At 45.3% G+C, this 18,348-nt stretch overlaps 1 protein-coding gene across 15 annotated transcripts in view; it reads right to left on the bottom strand.

The window, feature by feature from the left end:
- The window catches only part of cadps2 (Ca++-dependent secretion activator 2), a 1,044,194-nt gene that overhangs the window by 209,418 nt on the left and 816,428 nt on the right, over nucleotides 1-18,348 (bottom strand). For 8 of the 15 annotated variants that reach the window (XM_072484477.1, XM_072484475.1, XM_072484478.1 and 5 more), the window contains exons 18-19: nucleotides 13,903-14,007; nucleotides 794-897 (exon numbers count right to left, since the gene is read on the bottom strand). In XM_072484477.1, coding sequence (XP_072340578.1) covers nucleotides 794-897; nucleotides 13,903-14,007 — 209 coding nt within the window. The remainder of the gene's footprint in view (nucleotides 1-793; nucleotides 898-13,902; nucleotides 14,008-18,348) is intronic. The other 7 variants (XM_072484481.1, XM_072484482.1, XM_072484484.1 and 4 more) reach the window with 1 other exon arrangement.

The raw sequence follows: 18,348 nt of genomic DNA, 5'->3' as shown, positions 1-18,348 counted from the left end.
CGCCCTGTTTTTCGTTGGCTCGCATGAACAGTTCGAATCGCTGCTTGAAGAGCTTCCAATTGGTGCCCAGGTTCCCAGCGACTTGCAACGGCTGCGGTTTGTTGTGGGTGTCCATGGCTCAGGATGGCAGATTTGCCGGTAAGTATCGATTCACTCACTGGTACCATGTGGTGTTGGGTGCTCTGAGGTACAGACGAACCATCACGGTTGCGATTGGTACAACGCAGTTTTATTCCAACTAGTTATTTACACATCTGACTTGGTACTCAGCACGTGGTGACTGTGTCAGTGTCTTGTTAATGAGGTCCTGGCCTTGTCCTGTCTCCAGATGGACTGGCCAGCAGGTGTTGTGTTTCTTGTCCTATACTGTGTCTGCTCTTGTCTGTGATTGGCTGTCGTGTTATGTGTGCTAATTGGTCTGTTGATCTGTCTATCATGATGTGTGTGTTGTGATGTGTGTTTGAATATCAAGCTTAGTAGTAATCATGAGATGAGTGCCATTAATACTCTGAAGAGGTGAACATGCTCCTCGGGAGAATTTCGCTTTTTAACATGCCACGTGAGTGTAATACAGGCGTTGTGGACAGAAACCTCTTCATCAAAATCAATGGAAACGAAAAGAAACAAATTACATGGCCAGTTGATTGCACAGTTTTACACTCAAACGGAAAGCTGACAATCTAGACCATTACTTTTTCTGAAAGGGACATTTTTTAGAGGTATTAGCAAGATTCAGATAACAAATGCTCTCATCAATGACACATTTGTTTCATTGAGGCAAAAGCAAACCCACCTCTGAATGGTGTTCCTCATTTTGCTGAAGTACCTCAATGCACAGTTCTGACAATCGAATCACATCTTCCAACCTTTTGGCAGGAGGTCTCTGGCTGAAGATCTCTGTTGTCAACAAATGAAAAGAACTTCAACACGACTGTGCATAGATGTCAGGTATGAGGGTTACGTGCGAGAGCAAACAAAACTTTAACATAAAATGGCACAAACAACAACAACTTACTAACTAATCACGGTAATATTTTAATTTGCCTGAACATGAAGAATTTTCGTATTTTTAACATAACATCGATTGCATATTTGGATGCCCCAGAGAATTGAACAGCATTCCTACTTAAAATTTAGTACTGAAGGTGCACTGCAGCAATTCACCAAACCTTCAACAGTACCTTCCAAAGCACAAGGGCAGTAGATGCAAGGGAACATCACTACCTGCGAGTTTCCTCCATTCTGGCATGGAACTATATCGCTGTTCCGTAACTAGCGCTGAGCCCGAAACCTGGAATTCGGCTTAACAGCAGGAGGGCCTACACCAACTGAACGGCAGCGAGAATCAGTGATGGGGGTGGGCAGAGTAGAGAGAGAGAAACTGCTCCCACGTGTAAAAGGATCGCGAAGAAGAGGGAACAGATTTAAAGTGATTTGTGAAAGAAGCAGGTGCGAGGTGACCAGAACCTTTCTCACACAGCAAGTGGTTTGGATCTGGAATGCACTGCGTGTAAGAGTGGTGGAGGCAGGTTCAATCAGGGCATTCAAGAGGGCATTTGATGGTTATGTGAATAGAAATAATGTGCAAGGGGACAAGTAAAAGGCAGGAGATTGGCACTAAGTAATTTGGAGAGCCAGTCCAGGCATGATGGCCTCCTTCTATGCCGTAACAGTTCTGATTCTGAAAGCAGCGTATTACCAACTTCCCAAGCGATGGGCAACAAATGCTGGCCTTGAAAGCGACGTTCAAAAATCATGAAAAAAAACAAAAATTGGATGTGGAACTCAACATGCATAGCCCCTTAAATTCTCCCAGTGCTCATTTGGAATCTAACATTTTAAAGCAAACAGAAAGGCACTTGGCCACCTCACATATACTACAGGGCAGGATGCAGCAAACAGAACGACCTGGAAATTCCTGATTGTGCACAATTCAGTGGGAAGCAGTACAATTGCAATGCTTCTGCTGACTGCATTCCTATTTGCCCTTTATTTTTGGGATCAGGTACATTGCTTATTCAATGTGGGCTGTCACCCACACAGCTTCACAGTCTGTTAAAATGCCGCCAGAATTCATCGAAGTGGATTACCTTTGATTGCAGCATGAGGTAAGAATGTTTATGCCTTACATTGCATGTCTCTCACCCATAAACTAATCGCCAGATTCACAGGTACCTCACTGGAGCTTATTCCTGGTGAGGGATGGAGAAGAGGGCTGCCTTCTTTGGCATTGAAGGGTCAAGTATGAATTGGTTTTGCAAACATAGCAGCAGAAATTTAGTAAGGCGAGTCTTGCCACCAACACACAAAGACCCTCATTTAAAGTGTGTGATAAGATGGAAGATACAAGAAGAAAGATGTGGAGGTGACATGGTAAATTTATTTCTGTACTAAGTACCTTCCCTGCATGAGTTCCCATGAAGTAAGGTATTTTCCCTTAACCTATTCCTCTTATATTGCTGTTCTATCCAAAGCCCTCTGGCTTTAGGCTTGCAAGAACTCTCTGGCAGCCAACAATGCATAGGAGCCAGTATCAATCTCGCAGACTGTCTCTCGTACAAGCATAGATAAACCCACTCCATGGGTCTGGACATGGACAGTAATCTTGAAGGGTCAATGTCACATGGATCACAGAATGCAAGAGGGGCAACAAGTGGTAGTGGAGAAGCAAAAACCAGCTGAAGTGTCTTGAGATTGGTACCACACAGGACCCAGATATAAGAGGAGACTGCAGTATGAGCAGGGTTAGTTACGGGAGTTAGTTAAGTCTGTCCTAGGAGTGTGAGAGAGTCTACAAACGGCATCTGTCTCTGATAGCATTGAAGCTTCACTGCAATGTGACCTACAAAGGAGTGCTTATCGCGTGCAGCAGAGCTATCATCATCACCAAACTGGTTGGTACTGCTGATCCTTTCTCAAGCTTGAAATGAAACAAAATATTTAAGGGCTGTGGTCCTCCGGATTTCCACTGGGGTGTTACTCCTAAGGTGCAGGTTGGCTGCAGGTCTCCACGAAGATTACACAGCGATAGAACTCTGTCTTGGCTAAACCATCATCTGCGAAGGCAATTGTGCTCTGTTATTGTCAGCTACACCGTCGCCAATAGATAAAGTTGGCTTTAAATTGCAAAGTGCAGCCAGTAGTCCCATTCTATCATCCCGGCATCCACTCATTACTCCTCTTCACCTTCTTTATTAAATCCAATAGTAAGCAGAAAAGATATAGCACATTAATTTTACAATGTACAGGTTTGTGGCAATAAAAGTATTGTGTCCACAGAGAAGTCCATACGAGAGGCTAAACTCTATTGAACAAGAAACTATTTACACATTGTACACAGGCCCGTCGGGACTTCTCTGCTCGGCTCCCACTCTGGCAGAACTTTTATACACAGTGTCCATTGCTCTGCTGATGGGGGTCCGCCCATACTCAAACTCATACTCATCGAGACTCACAGGAGACTAATTGGTCTGACAACGTAGGTCTTGTGCGGGTTGTAACATCCCCCCCCCCCAAAGTCCAAAGACTCCTCCGATGAAGGTGGATTTGGAGTGCTGCCTGCTTCTTTTCGCCTGCCGCTGCGCATCCTGTGCATGTGGAGCTGGATCAGGAGGTGTATAGCTAGATGGTGAACGCCGTTTCCTTATTATCGTTGCGGTTGGAAAACTGCTGGCGGTTGCTCGGTCTGTTCACCGTCAGAAACTTCCGATGCCTGGGTCTCCCATGTCGGAATCCTTGGCCTCCTCCATTTCTGCATCGGGTCCCCTTGGTGCAACGCCCATGAAGCTGCTGGTGCCAGGGCTGTCTGAGCTGAAGCTAGCTCCTCTCCTCTCGATTAGATCATAGATCATAGAATTTACAGTGCAGAAGGAGGCCATTCGGCCCATCGAGTCCGCACCAGCTCTTGGAAAGTGCACCCTACCCAAGGTCAACACCCCTACCCTATCCCCATAACCCAGTAACCCCACCCAACACTAAGGGCAATTTTGGACACTAAGGGCAATTTATCATGGCCAATCCACCTAACCTGCACATCTTTGGACTGTGGAGGAAACCGGAGCACCCGGAGGAAACCCACGCACACACGGGGAGGATGTGCAGACTCCACACAGACAGTGACCCAAGCCGGAATCGAACCTGGGACCCTGGAGCTGTGAAGCAATTGTGCTATCCACAATGCTACCGTGCTGCCCCCTGGTGCATACGAGTACTCCTGGTGGCCTCCTGGTGCAGAGGTGATCTAAGCGCCTCTTCATTTTGCGGTCCTGTACCTGAATCTGGTATGATATTGGTCCTGTTTGTCAAATTAGCGTGCCTGGCACCCACTTGGCACTGTCACTGAAGTCCCTAAGGTAGACTGAATCACCTGGTATAAACTGCTCTGCTTACGCTACTCTGGACAACGCCCTTGTTGCTCTTGACCGTGGCGTACTTTCCCACCAATTCCCTGTAAAGCAAGGTTCAGGCAGGTCAGAAGTCTGCGGCCCATCAGACGTTTGGCAGGTGAGGGCGGCATGTGGCGCAGTGGTTAGCACTGGGACTGCAGCGCAGAGGACACGGGTTCGAATCCTAGCCCTGGGTCACTGTCCGTGTGGAGTATGCACATTCTCCCCATGTCTGCGTGAGTTGCACCCCCCGAACCCAAAAATGAGCAGGTTAGGTGAATTGGCCATGCTAAACTGCCCCTTAATTGAAAAAAAATAATAATTGGGTATTCTAAATTTAAAAAAAAAAGAAGTTTGGCTGGTGCTTTGCAGGTGGAGTGGTTCAATAACAAAATAAGAATCGAGCGAGGCGTGTGTCGAGAGAGTCAGAGGTCTGCTTTTTCAACCCTCTCTTGAACATTTTCACTGCTCTTTCGTTTAGCCCATTTGAAGCTGGATGATACGGGGCCGTGTGGATGTGTCACACCCCGTTAGGTTCCATGGAACTCCCGAACTTCTAACTCATAAATGGCATGCCAGTGTCAGTGACTAACACTTTGGGTGCCATGTGTGCTAAATGAGAGGTACAGTTTCCCTATAGTGGCCCTCAAAGTCGTGGACAACATCCTGTCGCCTGCCAGCCATTTTCAATGAGCATCAATTATGATCAGGAACATGGAGCCTTGAAAGGGGACAGCAAAGTTGACATTAAGCCAAGACCGTCCTGGCCACTCCCAGAGTTGAAGAGGTGCAGCGGGTGGAAACTTCTGCAGTTCCTGGCACACACTACATTGTTCGACCAGTCGCTCTAACTCTGTGTCCAGGTCTGGCCACCAGACATAACTTTTTCTTTTTGGACACTCCCGGGTGTGTGTTATGAAGGTCCTACAGTATGAGGTCCTTACCTTCATACAGGACCTCGTTGCGAGTCCCCAGAGGAGAATGCCGTCTTCCAGGTTAAACTCTGCTATTTTAGTGGTGAAAGCCTTCAACTCACTGGGTAATTTATGAGGCTTGTCCCCATGTAGTATTATATGGCAAACGTTGGACAATATGGGGTCCGTTGTGTCCACTCACTTATTTGGGCCGCCGAAACTGGCAACGTATCCATGAAGTGCAATGCTTCATTGGCTCTGGTGGCATTGGTGGTCTCGTCAGCAGCGGGAGCCGACTCAATGCATCCACGTTCAAGATCTGCGTTCCCAGCTGATGCTTCAACGAGTACTCGTATGCTTCCAATAGGAGGGCCCATCACTGGATTCTGGCCGCGCTATGGGTGGAATTACCTTATCGTCTTTGAAGAGTCCCAACAATGGCTTTTGGTCAGTTAACCTCGTGAAATGAAGCCCAATCGCATACTGATGGCACTTCTTTACAGCAAAGAAAATGGCTAAACCTACTTTCTCGATTTGCGCATAATTGTTCACCCCCACGGCAGTGTTCCCGAGGTGAATGCAATCGACCATTCCCTACCATCATCCACCCGATGTGAGACAATGCCGTCAATGTCGTATGGCGTCAATGTCGATCTACCTGATACCCCGGACAGCCAACCTTTTTGGCATAAAAAATGAACCTCTCTCTTGAGGCCCATCTCCAAAAAGCAGCGGAGTACCTCAACCAGATTGCTCAGGTGCTCACGTTCCATCGTGCCTGTGACCAAAACATCATCCTGATAGACCGCCACAAATGGCAAATTCCGCAGAATATTTTCCATAACTCTGGAAAATGGCGCAAGCTGATGATATCCCAAAAGGCAGTCTAGTGTACTCGTACAGCCCCCTGTGAGTATTTATCGTCACATACCATCGCGACTCAGGGTCCAATTCCAATTGTAGGTATGTATATTGAGCTTTGTGAATGAGTGACCTCCAGCCAATTTTTCATATAAGTCCTTGATCCGTGACATCGGGTATCGGTCCAGTCGGTCCCTATTTGCAGTAAGTTTATAATCGCCATAAAGGCAAAGAGTTTTGACCGGCTTCAGAATGGGAACCACCATTGTTGGCCAGTCTGCAAATCTAACTGGCTTGATGATCCCCAGGTCTTCTAGCCATCCGAGTTCTGTCTCAATCTTTGGTAGCAGTGAGCAGGGAAGCGAGCGAGCCCAATAGTATTTTGTTTGTGCATCAGGGTCCACATGTATTTTTGCCATGGCCCCTTTTATTTTCCACAAGCCGGCCTGAAAAACCTTGGGGTACTTCCCCAGTAGCTCGTAAATTTGCTGCCAATCAATCAAGGCGGAGACGCTGTAGCCAATCACATCCTAGTAAACTGAGACCATGTCTTTTTACTATAATCAGTGGTAACCATATGGAATGCTGGTCATCGTGGTCCCTGATATGGCCAATGATTTGTGGCTAAACTAGCCTCAGTATTCCATAACTGCAGGCATTGCACTCCCAATTTAATTTTCTCAAATGCTTGCCCGCCAATGACTGAGTCAGCTGCTCCCAGTCCAATTCCATTTCCAAGAAATGGCCATGTACATGAACAGTGATTTTTAGTTGCATACACTCTGGCTGGCTTTAAGAGAAAGGTGCGGGACCGGGGCCGATGGCTAGCTCTAGTGGAGTGGTGGGCAGACTGTCTGCCCTGTGGTTTCCGCTCTCTGTGCCTTCTCCAGCCGCACGCCCCACATTGTCCAGGGTCTTCCTCTTCAGTTTCAGAGACGGGATCTGTCTGGTTGACTTGGTCCCACACCGTCGGACCCAATCTCAGCGGTATTCCATCAACAGTGGTGTTCTGGAGGTTCCCCTGTAAAGGGGTGCCAGACGCCAGGAGAGTGCATGCCCTACACTATTGACTCCCATTCCCTGCAAGTCCGGCATTCCCTTCTCTTGACAGAGAGATTTCCATGGCCTTCTTTAAGTCTAGCTTCAATTGAGTGGTCCTGTTACTCCCACCCCAGTCACAGACTCCCCTGAGTTGTAATGGCCTGCCATGAGCGTTACCAACTCCTCAAACATCTTTGAATCTGGAGATGCAGGTATGCTAGACTTTTGATTATGCTGAATATGGCTCCACAGGTAGTCAACTGTATCACTGTCTGATGCTCTTCACCTGTTATAGCGTTGGCCTGAAGAAATAGTGCATACATTTGGTGTGTTGCATTCAACCTTCTATGCTCGTATCAAATACATCCAATATACCAAAGGGCAGCATTTTGAAACTTTACCCAGTGTCACGAATTGAGATGGCCTGGTTTCCAATGATTAGCGACCTGCCTGCAACTCCACTTTACCCTCGTTGCCCGTATTGTGTCCACAGAGGGGCTAAAATAAACTTTGATTATGGAACAAGAAACTATTTACACATTGTACACAGGTCCCATTCGGGACTTCTCTGCTCGGTTCCCACTCGGGCCGAGCTTTTATACATAATGTCCATGGCTCTGCTGATGGGCCCCCTCACCCCTTAGCGGGGAGCTCATACTCAACAAGACTCATGGGGAGAATAATTGGTCTGACATCATAGGCCTCCTGTGGGTTTTAACAAAAAGAAAATGAAGAATGCTGTTTGGAGAATCCTTTCCGACAACATATTGACAGGCCTTTGAAGGTCACGCCCCACATTGCCACACAGTGGAACGGACAAGTTGAGTGCAGTGCACTTGTGGTGAAGGAAGCCAGAAAGGACACAGACCCTCCATTATGTAGCAGTTAAAATGAGGTTTGAGCAGCAAATGCAGCCCTTTTGCAGCCCTCTCTGTGTGCTAAATGCTATTAGAACAAGTGGAAATCGAGTGAGTTAAGAATGTGCATTTCCCACTGCCAAAGGCACTTTTTATTCACAAGAATTTCCAGGAAATAATACAAATGATCATCATCAAAGGCTTGGTTCTATCTCAAGGCTTTCCCATATATTGATTGCTGGATGTTGTACTCTACTCCTTTGTGGCCATGGCCCACCACCATCATACAAATGGAAATCTGTTAGGTTAAATTAACACTGTCAGGTTATTGAAAGCACATGACCCCATGTACAATGGAACATGAAAGGCTAAACCTAAATGCACTTAACAACCTTCTACTATACCCAACCATCATTATCCTTTATTTCCCATTTACAGTGTGATGTCTCAAGGTATTGGAGGGGCAGTTTTATGAAACTCGATTCACCATTTTCAAGATCGCGTTCGTTCCTCACTCTACATGGTCACCGGGTACAGCCGAGCCTTAAATAAGATGCGCCGGCAATCCCAGAAAAAACTGGTGACCTTCAACCCGGAAGTACATCCACGTCAATCTTGGAGATGAGGTTCACCTGCAAACACTTAGGCTATATCAGTAGGTCATTGAGCAATTGTAAAGGGTCGGAAGCCTTACGGTGGAAACGAGGATGATGTTGGATTCTTGTGTGAATTGCTTACTGTGTGCTTTGTGGGTTATAACCAGTACCGGCAACAAACCTGCTTTGGAACCTGACTACAGATTGTAAGAGAACCTGCCTCAATAACTTGAGCCTTTTTTCCATTTACGTGACCTTGAAATTGGTTCCTTGTATTCACGTGTGTTAATCAATAAATTGTTTATTGATTAGGCTTGGTCTTCTGGTTGCCTACATTGTGTCTTTGAACCCCACCTACATCGTTGCCTGACCCCTTGCACCATCAGAACAGTTAACACTCCTCCACCAGCTTTATTTGATCCATTCCCCTACTGCATATGGCCACCATCAATTGAAAGTAAAAGATGTTCTGGGTCTCAAATAGCTTTGCTTCTGCATGATGCGAGTGATTCTTCCATCCTTTGTCAACTGTGATGAGGGTAGCGTTAAACTTCATATGGACATAGACATGTTGGTGGATTGGGCAGACAGGTGGCAGATGAATGCACAGAAGTGTGAGGTGATTCATTTTGGTAGGAATGCATGGAGAGACAATGTAAAATAAATTAGGAAACTCCAAAGGAGGTGCAGGAACAGAGGGACCTCGCAATATATGTAGATATGTCATTGAAGATGGCAGGGCATTTTGAGAGAGCAGATAATAACGTATATAGTATCTTAGGCTTTATTAATAGGGGCATTGAGCAGGGCATTGAGACAAGACTAAGGAGGTCATGCTGAACTTGTATAAGACACTAGTTAGGTCTTGTCTGGAGTACTGTGTCCATTTCCAGGCGCCATACTTGAGGAAGGATGTGAAGGCATTGGAGAGATAACATGAGATTAACAAGAATGATTCCAGTGACAACAACTGCAGCCATGAAGGTAGACAGATTTCCTTGGAGCAAAGAAGGCTGAGAGGAGACTTGATAGAGATATTCAAGATCCTGAGGGGTATGGACAGGATTACAGTGAAAAACTGTTCTCACTCAAGAAAGCACCAAGAACTAGAGGGCACAAATTTAAAGTAATTTTCAAAAGGAGTACAAGTGATGTAAAGAAATGTTTTTTCGCCCAGGGGATGGTTGGAGTCTGGAGTGAGCTCCTGAGAGGGTGGTGGAGGCAGGTTCGGTCAAGGTTTTTGAAAGGGAATTGGATTGGATGCTAAATGAAAAGAAAGAATGCGCAAGGTGACGGGGATAAGGCAGGAGAGGGACGAGGTAGAATGCTCTTTCAGAGAGCTAGTGCAGACACGTTGGGCTGAGTGGCCTCTTTCTGCACTGCAAAGGTTCTGTGATCCCCTGTCTGCGACAAAACATTCTGCTGTTGCATGGCGTTCTATTTAGTTCCGTCTTTCAGATTATGGAAACTTACACCAAAATTAAATCTAACATTGCAGAATCTTGGTTCCTTGTCAGGTCGCAGGGTAGGGCGCCTCAGTCACTTACTCTTCTGCTACTGCAATGGTTTGATCGACCAATGGGGGACATGCACACTGAGAGGTGAGGGAAATGGAAAACCTTCCTGATTCTACGAAGGTCATCCAAAATAGAGGAATCTGGGCTTCAGGATGCGGAAAGGAATAATAATTCCTTACCAGTGACGCTAACTGAATGGCTTTGCCTGTGCATTACTGAAAAACATGACCCATCATCAGCATTGCTCACAAGTCTGTAATGAAGAAGTAGGAGCAGACTCTTTAGCACCTCATACCTTTCAATTAGGCCACAGATCACCTGGAACTCAACTCCATTTACCTGCACTAGCCTCAGCATTCCCAACCTGCTGGGGGAAATGCGCTTTCTAATTTCCCCCCTAACTGGCCTAGCACCAATTCTAAGACTATGCCACCCTCATTTTTGATTCCCGCAACAGATAAGTAGTTTTTCCGTATCAGGCCTATCAAGTTATCACATTTTAAATGCCTTGATCAGATCTGTCTTCCAAATACAAGAGAAATTAATTTCCGAAGGAACTGCTTGTAAAGTTGAATCATCTTTAATAAAGTGTGCTCTGCATTTCTGTTTCTGACAGGTTTGAATCCATAAGACAGGCTAAACAAATATTGTCTCATTAAAATATCTAGCTTCAGTTATATAATGATCATTAACCTTCTGACAGTGTAAGAAATCTGTCTCCAATAATATTTCTTAAGACTATAATAGTATCTCTGCACAAAGGCCTCACATAACTGGAATTTTCCAATTTACAGTATTTTGAGAAGATTTCTTAACCCTTTGAGAGCATAAAAACTAGAAGCGGAGGAGATTATATGACAGCCGTAAATATACTTAGTGATGGAGGATCCACAATCCTCTGGTCGAGACACTTCCAAGACAACTTTGAGTGAAGAAATTGCTTCTCATCTCAGCCCTAATAATTGACCCCTTATCCTTAGCTCCCATGTTCTAGACTACCCAGCCAGGGGAAACAAGCTCTCTACCTTGTCAAGCCCTTTAAGAATCTTTTACATTTCAATGAGACGACCTCTCAATCTTCTGAACTGCAGAGAACATAGGCTCAATTTACTCTGCGTCTCATCATAGGAGAACTTTCACCCCAGCAACCACCTTAACCTTCGCTTTGCTGCATCTAATAAAGTCCTTTCTTAGATATGGATATGAAGACGGTGCGCAGTACGCCAGGTGTGATCTACCAAAGTCCTATAATTTAAAAATTATGTGATGTAAACTGGTTTTCTCTGCTTTTGACTTTTGCCAAACGATACTGTCCTACTGGATACGGAGAGACACTCAAATCTCCGTGAGTCACTTACTTGAGTTTTCTCTTCTAAGGGACTCGTCTCACCTCTCAGCTTGGAATTGATGATGACCATTTAGTTATTTGAGAATTGCAGTTGCTGACACACCTCATCACGATTAACGCATTTGTGAATTTTCACTTCATTGCTGTATCCAGCACCATTTTCAGTTAATGGAAATCAAAAGCTGGTCGCTATAATCATCAAAACAACTCAGAAATATGGCAAGGTAGATTCAAAGTAAAAATTACCGATTACCACACAATAGGATTAACACATAGTGGCATGCATTAGATAACACAGAAGTTTCAGGCACATCCACCCAGCTCACAGTAATGAAAGGTCAAGTGCCAAGGCTGAATCGATTCTGAATACCATCATAAAAAAATATTTCTTTTCCACAGTAAGGAATGACATTCTAACTAGGAACCGCAATGTTCCATCAGAAATACAGCAAGAGCCCGATTTTAGCTGAGTGCCCAAGAGCCATGCAAATATTCACTGGCCTGAAGTTAATGGGCAGTGTTGGAGGAAATATTAGTACTGCATTTCAGAACCAATGTTGCACACAATTTAATGAAGTGTAGGTTTACTTCTGGCTGTTGTCCTTTGATATAGATAAATAGCATCCTAAAATGACCATGGGGCATTGCAAACGATCCATTAAATCCAACATGTTTGTTTTTCTCTTTCTCTTTGCCTAAAATGTGCATTTTCAACATTTTCTGTTTAATTTTAAATTTCTGCTGACCATCAGGATCTATTTTTCTGCCTACTCCTCTCCATGGCGGTTACAAAGTTGTGAGCCATTATATGCTCCTTTCAGATTCCCACTAATTGTTTATCTGTTATTATTGGCAAAGAATTTGACAAATTATTTATGATTACACAGAGAATTTTTGGAAAGGTGAGCACAGAATCATAGAATCCCTACAGTGCAGAAAGAGGCCATTTGGCCCATCGATTCTGCACCGGCCCTTGGAAAGAGCACCCTTCTTAAGCCCTCACCTTCACCCTATCCCTGTAACTCAGTAGCCCCACCTAACCTTTTTGACACTAAGGGGTAATTTAGCATGGCCAATCCACCTAACCTGCACATCTTTGGACTGTGGGAGGAAACCGGAGCACCCGGAGGAAACCCATGCAGACACAGGGAGAAAGTACACAGACAAGTCACCGAGGCTGGAATTGAACCCGGGTCCCTGGAGCTGTGCGGTAGCATTGCTAACCACTGTATTACCGTGTCGCACAAGTCTTTGTAAGACTCTACTCCGAACATGGAGTTTTGCTGGATTGGGCTGGATTGGAAACTTTAGTATGAGGATCCTGTGGCTGTCTCACGCCCTTGCTTCGTGAGGCCCCATACAGCTAGGCTTGTCTCACCTTGCAAGATGAAGTCTCAATGCAAACAAGATTTGTTCTGGTGATTGAAGACCTGCCTGTGCAATGTTATAGAACGACAATCAGCTTTGTCCAATCAAAGTGCTTTTTTTCAAGGTGATCTTTGTGGACTACATTTTGCATTTTTTGGCAAAAATGTAGAAAACTGCTTCACACTCACCCTTATTTTTCATTAAAATGTCTGAGGGAGCTGCTTTTAGCCTCTTGGTTGGTCTTAGCACTGATTAATCCAATACTGTTTATGCTTTGAGATGTTTGGCAATGTGCTATTTCCTTACATAAGTGCAAGTGTTGCTTTTCTCTCTATCTTATTGTAAGTACTCTATTGCTCTTTACACCCGGCATTTGTAGTTCTCAGACCTTTTGCGTAGCTATTTCAAGTCAATGAGAGCATCCTGCAGAAAGAACGAATCAATCCTACTGCTAAAAGGTCACAAAGAAACCATTAGTGTGAGCTATGAAGTAAGTATTGACCTCGGTTATAAAGCGTGATATGAGTAACGCTGTGTTCCCAAAGGCACATTCTAGTGAGGGTGTTACATACCTGACACTAATCTCCATTTTAGCATCATTAGCTACAGGTTTAAAATACAATTATCTCTGTGCATTGCCAGCTTGTTAACACTAATCTTTTAAAAAAAAACAATCCCAAGAAATACCACTCCATGGAAGATTGTGTTAGCGGAGTCCCCTTTGGGCTGGTTCTTGTGCATCAGCGGGGGGAAAAAAAGACCTCATGTTAAAACAAATGGATTGTAAGAGATCTCCTTAGGGTTTTGTTATGATGAATAAAACTGAAGAAACAGCCTTGGCACCTGCCTTGGAAAAGAAAACTGGCTTTCTGCCAAAAGAAATGGGCTATGAAGAAAGGGATCGGGTGCAGAATAAATGTATCTCTGACATGCAGAAGCCACGTTAATCAACTGCACTACACACCAACTACATCATTAAACTCTGCCAGACACATGAACGAAGCAATTACAGTACTTGTGTTCTGTTTAGGAATGCCACTTTGCTTCAGATCGGATACACTCGGCTGCTTTTTGGCTGGCAGACACTGCCATGGAGGCTGCTTAGACTTGGGTGACTGCACTGTGATTTTCAGGCGTAGAGGATGGTTTTTTAAAAATATATAAATATATATAAAAGAACAAGGGAGAGAGAACAAACAATAACCATGTAATAGAATAATGAAGAGGCTGATGCAAAGGCAAGCAATGAGGCATAAACACACAGTATCTTAAAAAGAATGCACTTCGCTGAGTTCTACCATTGGCTCCAGGCACCCTCAGCAGTTCAATTAACAGCCCCCACAATATAATGGACTATTGGTAAAAGGGCACTTTGAACAACTATATTAATGGAAATGTGAGTCTCAACATAGCTGTTCAATTATTGTGAATACTTCAGACATAAGCATGGACAAAATAATAAAAAAGCACTTAAATGTGCAAATGGATGACCTGCACAGAACAACAGGCGAGCTCGAGCACATTACAAGGCTGCAACACAATTCAAAAGGTGCAGCTGAAATGATAAACTGGAGACTGCGAGGCTCAAGTGGTTGTTACAAGTGATCAACCTTGGAATAAGTACAAAAGGTAGCATTACTTTTCAATACAACTCAATATGGGACTGCAGCATGACTCACGTGGTACAATACTCCTGCTGTCTGGGCTGGGAGACACATCTGAGGCAGCTGTCAATGGGTGAATGTTTCTCAACATATCTCACATCTTACCTTGTGATAGGATCAGGGTCACACGTGCCTTAAAGTGATAATACATTTCATCCTAATTATTGGATTGCATTAAATTCGTGCTATATTGGTTGTACCTCGACGACTGTGGGATGTTGGTGCTGGGGAACAGTGTCTGTGGGTGATGATGTTTGGACACCATTACCGAGTTTTAGATGTCGGAATGGTTTTAATGGCCATTTTTGTTTCTGAAGTCACTTTATAAACAGAAAGCGGTTTTATGTAGAGAAAATGCTATTTTCTGGGAGGAATTTCTGTTTGAGGTTTGACTGCTACATTGTCATGGGAAAAGAAGCGTGGTATAAGAGAGATTATGGCCTTGGGCATATCAAATTCCATGCCAGGGATAACAAATTATATTTTCCAGTTTGTAGCATGCTGTGCTCATGAACAAGATTTGGAAAAAAAAAATGATAAAGTGTAAAGCAATAAAGCAAAAGAATTCTGAGGTGCAGTAAGAAGAAATGATTAGATTAGATGACAGAGATGGTCACGTGGCACAATATGTTGGAGTTCTGACCAACTTCAGACATGTATTTCGCCCCCAGGATCTTCCACATGGTCAGTTTGATAACTCAACAGGAAATTTTGGAGGGGAAAGAAAAACAGGGCAAATCTCGAACACTACCTACAGGTCATTCTCAGCTGAAAAGAGTAAAGTGTGAGAAGCAGACCAAAGGCCCTGTTGGGGTAGTTGAACGATACATTTCGTTTTTTGAGGAATGAAAATGGTTGGATTTACAACAAAAGGATCAAATAAAATATAAAATGTGGAAGAAAAATACACACTAAATAAGAAAGGGCCCATTTTGAGACTACGGGCGATGGCGGACGACTCCAGCGCAGCCTGTTCTGCTGGCCAAAATGGCAGGTTCCCACTCCGGATTCAGTGCTCGGAACGTCATTACCTATGCACAGGCGAATGCCCCTGTGGTCCAGCGGCCGATTCACCCGCCCACCCTCAGATGACGGGTTCAAAGGTCCTGGCACTAAATTTAAAGATCGGTCCAGCACACTCGTATCACTCTCTACAGCCCACTTGACTTCAGCCGCTCACTTCCCGTGCCCATGCCAATTCCAGCAGTGCTAGCCGCCAAGGGCGCTTCTTCCTCGGGCCACCAGAGGATGTCCGCCAAGGTCATCACAGACATCAGGACGTAGCAGTCAGCAGGCTGCCTCCATCCCTGCTGCAGAGGTCGGGGCTGCACCAAGTTGTAGTGGGTGGGTTGCAAGTTAAAACGTTTTGATGCCACCTCAGGGTCATGGGTGCTCCATCACTGTGAATAAATTGCAGTTTGTGAAATCCATTCCATGGGTATATGAATGTAATGGTCAGATGAAAGCATTTTGGTTTCGGCCTTCACAATCCTCTTACTCTGAGGTACAGCCTTCCTCACATTCACAGTGTCCTCTTTTAAGATTAACATTCATGTGATGTCAACATCAGTGCACTTGTTACCTGACCCTTGTGTGTTGTCAGGGGTTGTGCGTATTTTTTTTATTTGGAGTGTATGATGGGTGTGTTCACAATTATTAGTCCTCAATTGATAGCAATGGCTAATGAGGCTCATCAGATATGTGGCTCTCTGTGCATCTGGGTTTCCCAACTGGCAGTGTCCCAAGCCAGGACTTAAGAGTGAGAGCCCTACGCTGGTGCACACTTCATTCGCTGAAGTGTTTACATCCTCACATGGCTTAGGAAATGTCTATTCTCAACTCACATCACTGTTCTTCCTTTCTGGACTGTAAGTTGACAGAGTGGGTGCATTAACAGGTCACCGATACCCACAGCTAAGATCTGACCCGAGGGAGTCCTAAGGCCCAAGTGTGAATGCAGGACCTGTTGTCTCAGCGATGGTTCAGCTATTCCCTCAGAGGTCACAAGATGGCTTGGGGGTCTAGGGGAGGTGTCTCCTGAAGATTCAGCTTAAGAGTTTGCTCCTCCTGAAACCCTTCAGCGATGAGTGTATCACAGGCTCTCCTCCTTCGTGAAATCATGGCACTCATGCTAACCTTCAGCATCCCCTAGGGCTTCCTGCACTTCCGCATCGTCATCTTCCGAGGAGGGCTCCTTCTCCTCCAGTTCACCCTTTGGCAGAGCCTCACCTCTCTGCATAGCCAGATTGTAACGGGCACGGCAAACCCTGGTGCACATTGCAGAGAGCCACCAAGAGGTCCAAGCATCTGAACTGCATCTTCAGCGGTCCATGGTCTGCTCTATGAGGGACTGTGTGGTGGCATAAGGAGCGTTGTACCTTTCCACGACTGGGGTCTGAGGATGGCGTACCAGAGTCACGAGCCACTGTTTAAGGTGATAGCCCTTATCCCCTGGCAACCATTCCTGCAGACTTCCCAGCCGCTTGAAAAATCCAGGCACCCGAGAATGACTAATATAAGAGTCATAGCAAATCCCAAGGAATTATGCACAAATGTCCAATATTTGCTTTTGATGGTCGCACACCAACTGTACAAGGAAAGAATGGAAGACCTCACGCTTGACGAAATTCAAGGGCTGCTACCAGGGAGTCACATGGGTGCCGTAAATTACTCCCTGCCCCCGAGAGAATTCAGAGATAGCTGTGAAGCCTGTGATCTCAGAGCTTGATTATCCATCCAAAGCAAAGTTCACATAATGATGGGCCTTCCTGTAAAGGACATGGATCACCTTGTGAATGCACTGGTGTGTTGCTCACTGTGAAATGCCGCACAGGTTCCCGGTTGCTCCAATGGAAAGATCCAGAGGCAAAACAATTGGGTGCTACTGCCACCTTCAGGGCCAATGGCAGGGGGAAGCCTCCAACCTATGTGGAGTCAGGTCTTCTCAGAGCAAGTGGCATTTGATGCGGACCAGATCCCTGGACAATCGCAGCTTTGCCCTGCACTGCCTTTCACTCATTTGCAGAAAAGGACATTAGACCCTCGGTGTTGTCAATCGTCTCCACTGTCTGGGTCTCTGTTCCCCAGCTTCCTGTTGATGCCTTGTCCCATATGCAGTGCTGGAGGTGCACACGCAGATGCCTTTTCTTCCCCTCCTACCTCAAAAAGCATTCATAGAAAATTTCCTTGGATCCCTAGATCCATTCTCACTTTAGGCTCTTCTGTGAAAAGACATATTGAAGCCCAGACTGAGCAATGGACGCTGAGTACAAAGGTGTGGTCACGAGATCTAAGCTTTGGAACCTTAGATTGCATTGTTCCTGATGCTACCTTACCCCTGGGACTCTAGCACACACATTGAGGTGAGCAGCATTCCATTCCACAGGTGTTATATCTGGAGCTCTGTGGGGGGTGAGACGTTGTGAATTACCTCATTGAACCAATGTGGTTCTGAATTCCACTCACTGACTTGGCAGAACTGTGAGCATTCCTTTGCTCCTGGTGAATGAATGGAATCCGTTTGGCCACTGATGAACGTCATTAATTTTTAACCCAGGTCTCCTCTTTACTAATGGGATGGCTGAATTGATGCAGCTGTGCCCCCTTCACTATAGCCTTCTCTCTCCAAAGCTGCATTCCTGTCTTCCCCTGTGTAGCTTTTCCAAATTTGACATGAGACTATTGAGTTGTGCTGACCCTTTTCAAAGCGCAAATTAGAAATCTGGCTTGCTCTTGCTTCCTGGGCAACCAGCTCGGAGTCCTGAGTAATTGACCTGGAGCCTGTCCACTGTAATGAC

This window comes from Scyliorhinus torazame, chromosome 19, assembly GCF_047496885.1.
Source record: "Scyliorhinus torazame isolate Kashiwa2021f chromosome 19, sScyTor2.1, whole genome shotgun sequence".
NCBI lineage: Eukaryota > Metazoa > Chordata > Chondrichthyes > Carcharhiniformes > Scyliorhinidae > Scyliorhinus > Scyliorhinus torazame.
Note: the sequence above shows the minus strand (reverse complement) of the source record. Positions and strands in the feature narration are given on the sequence as shown.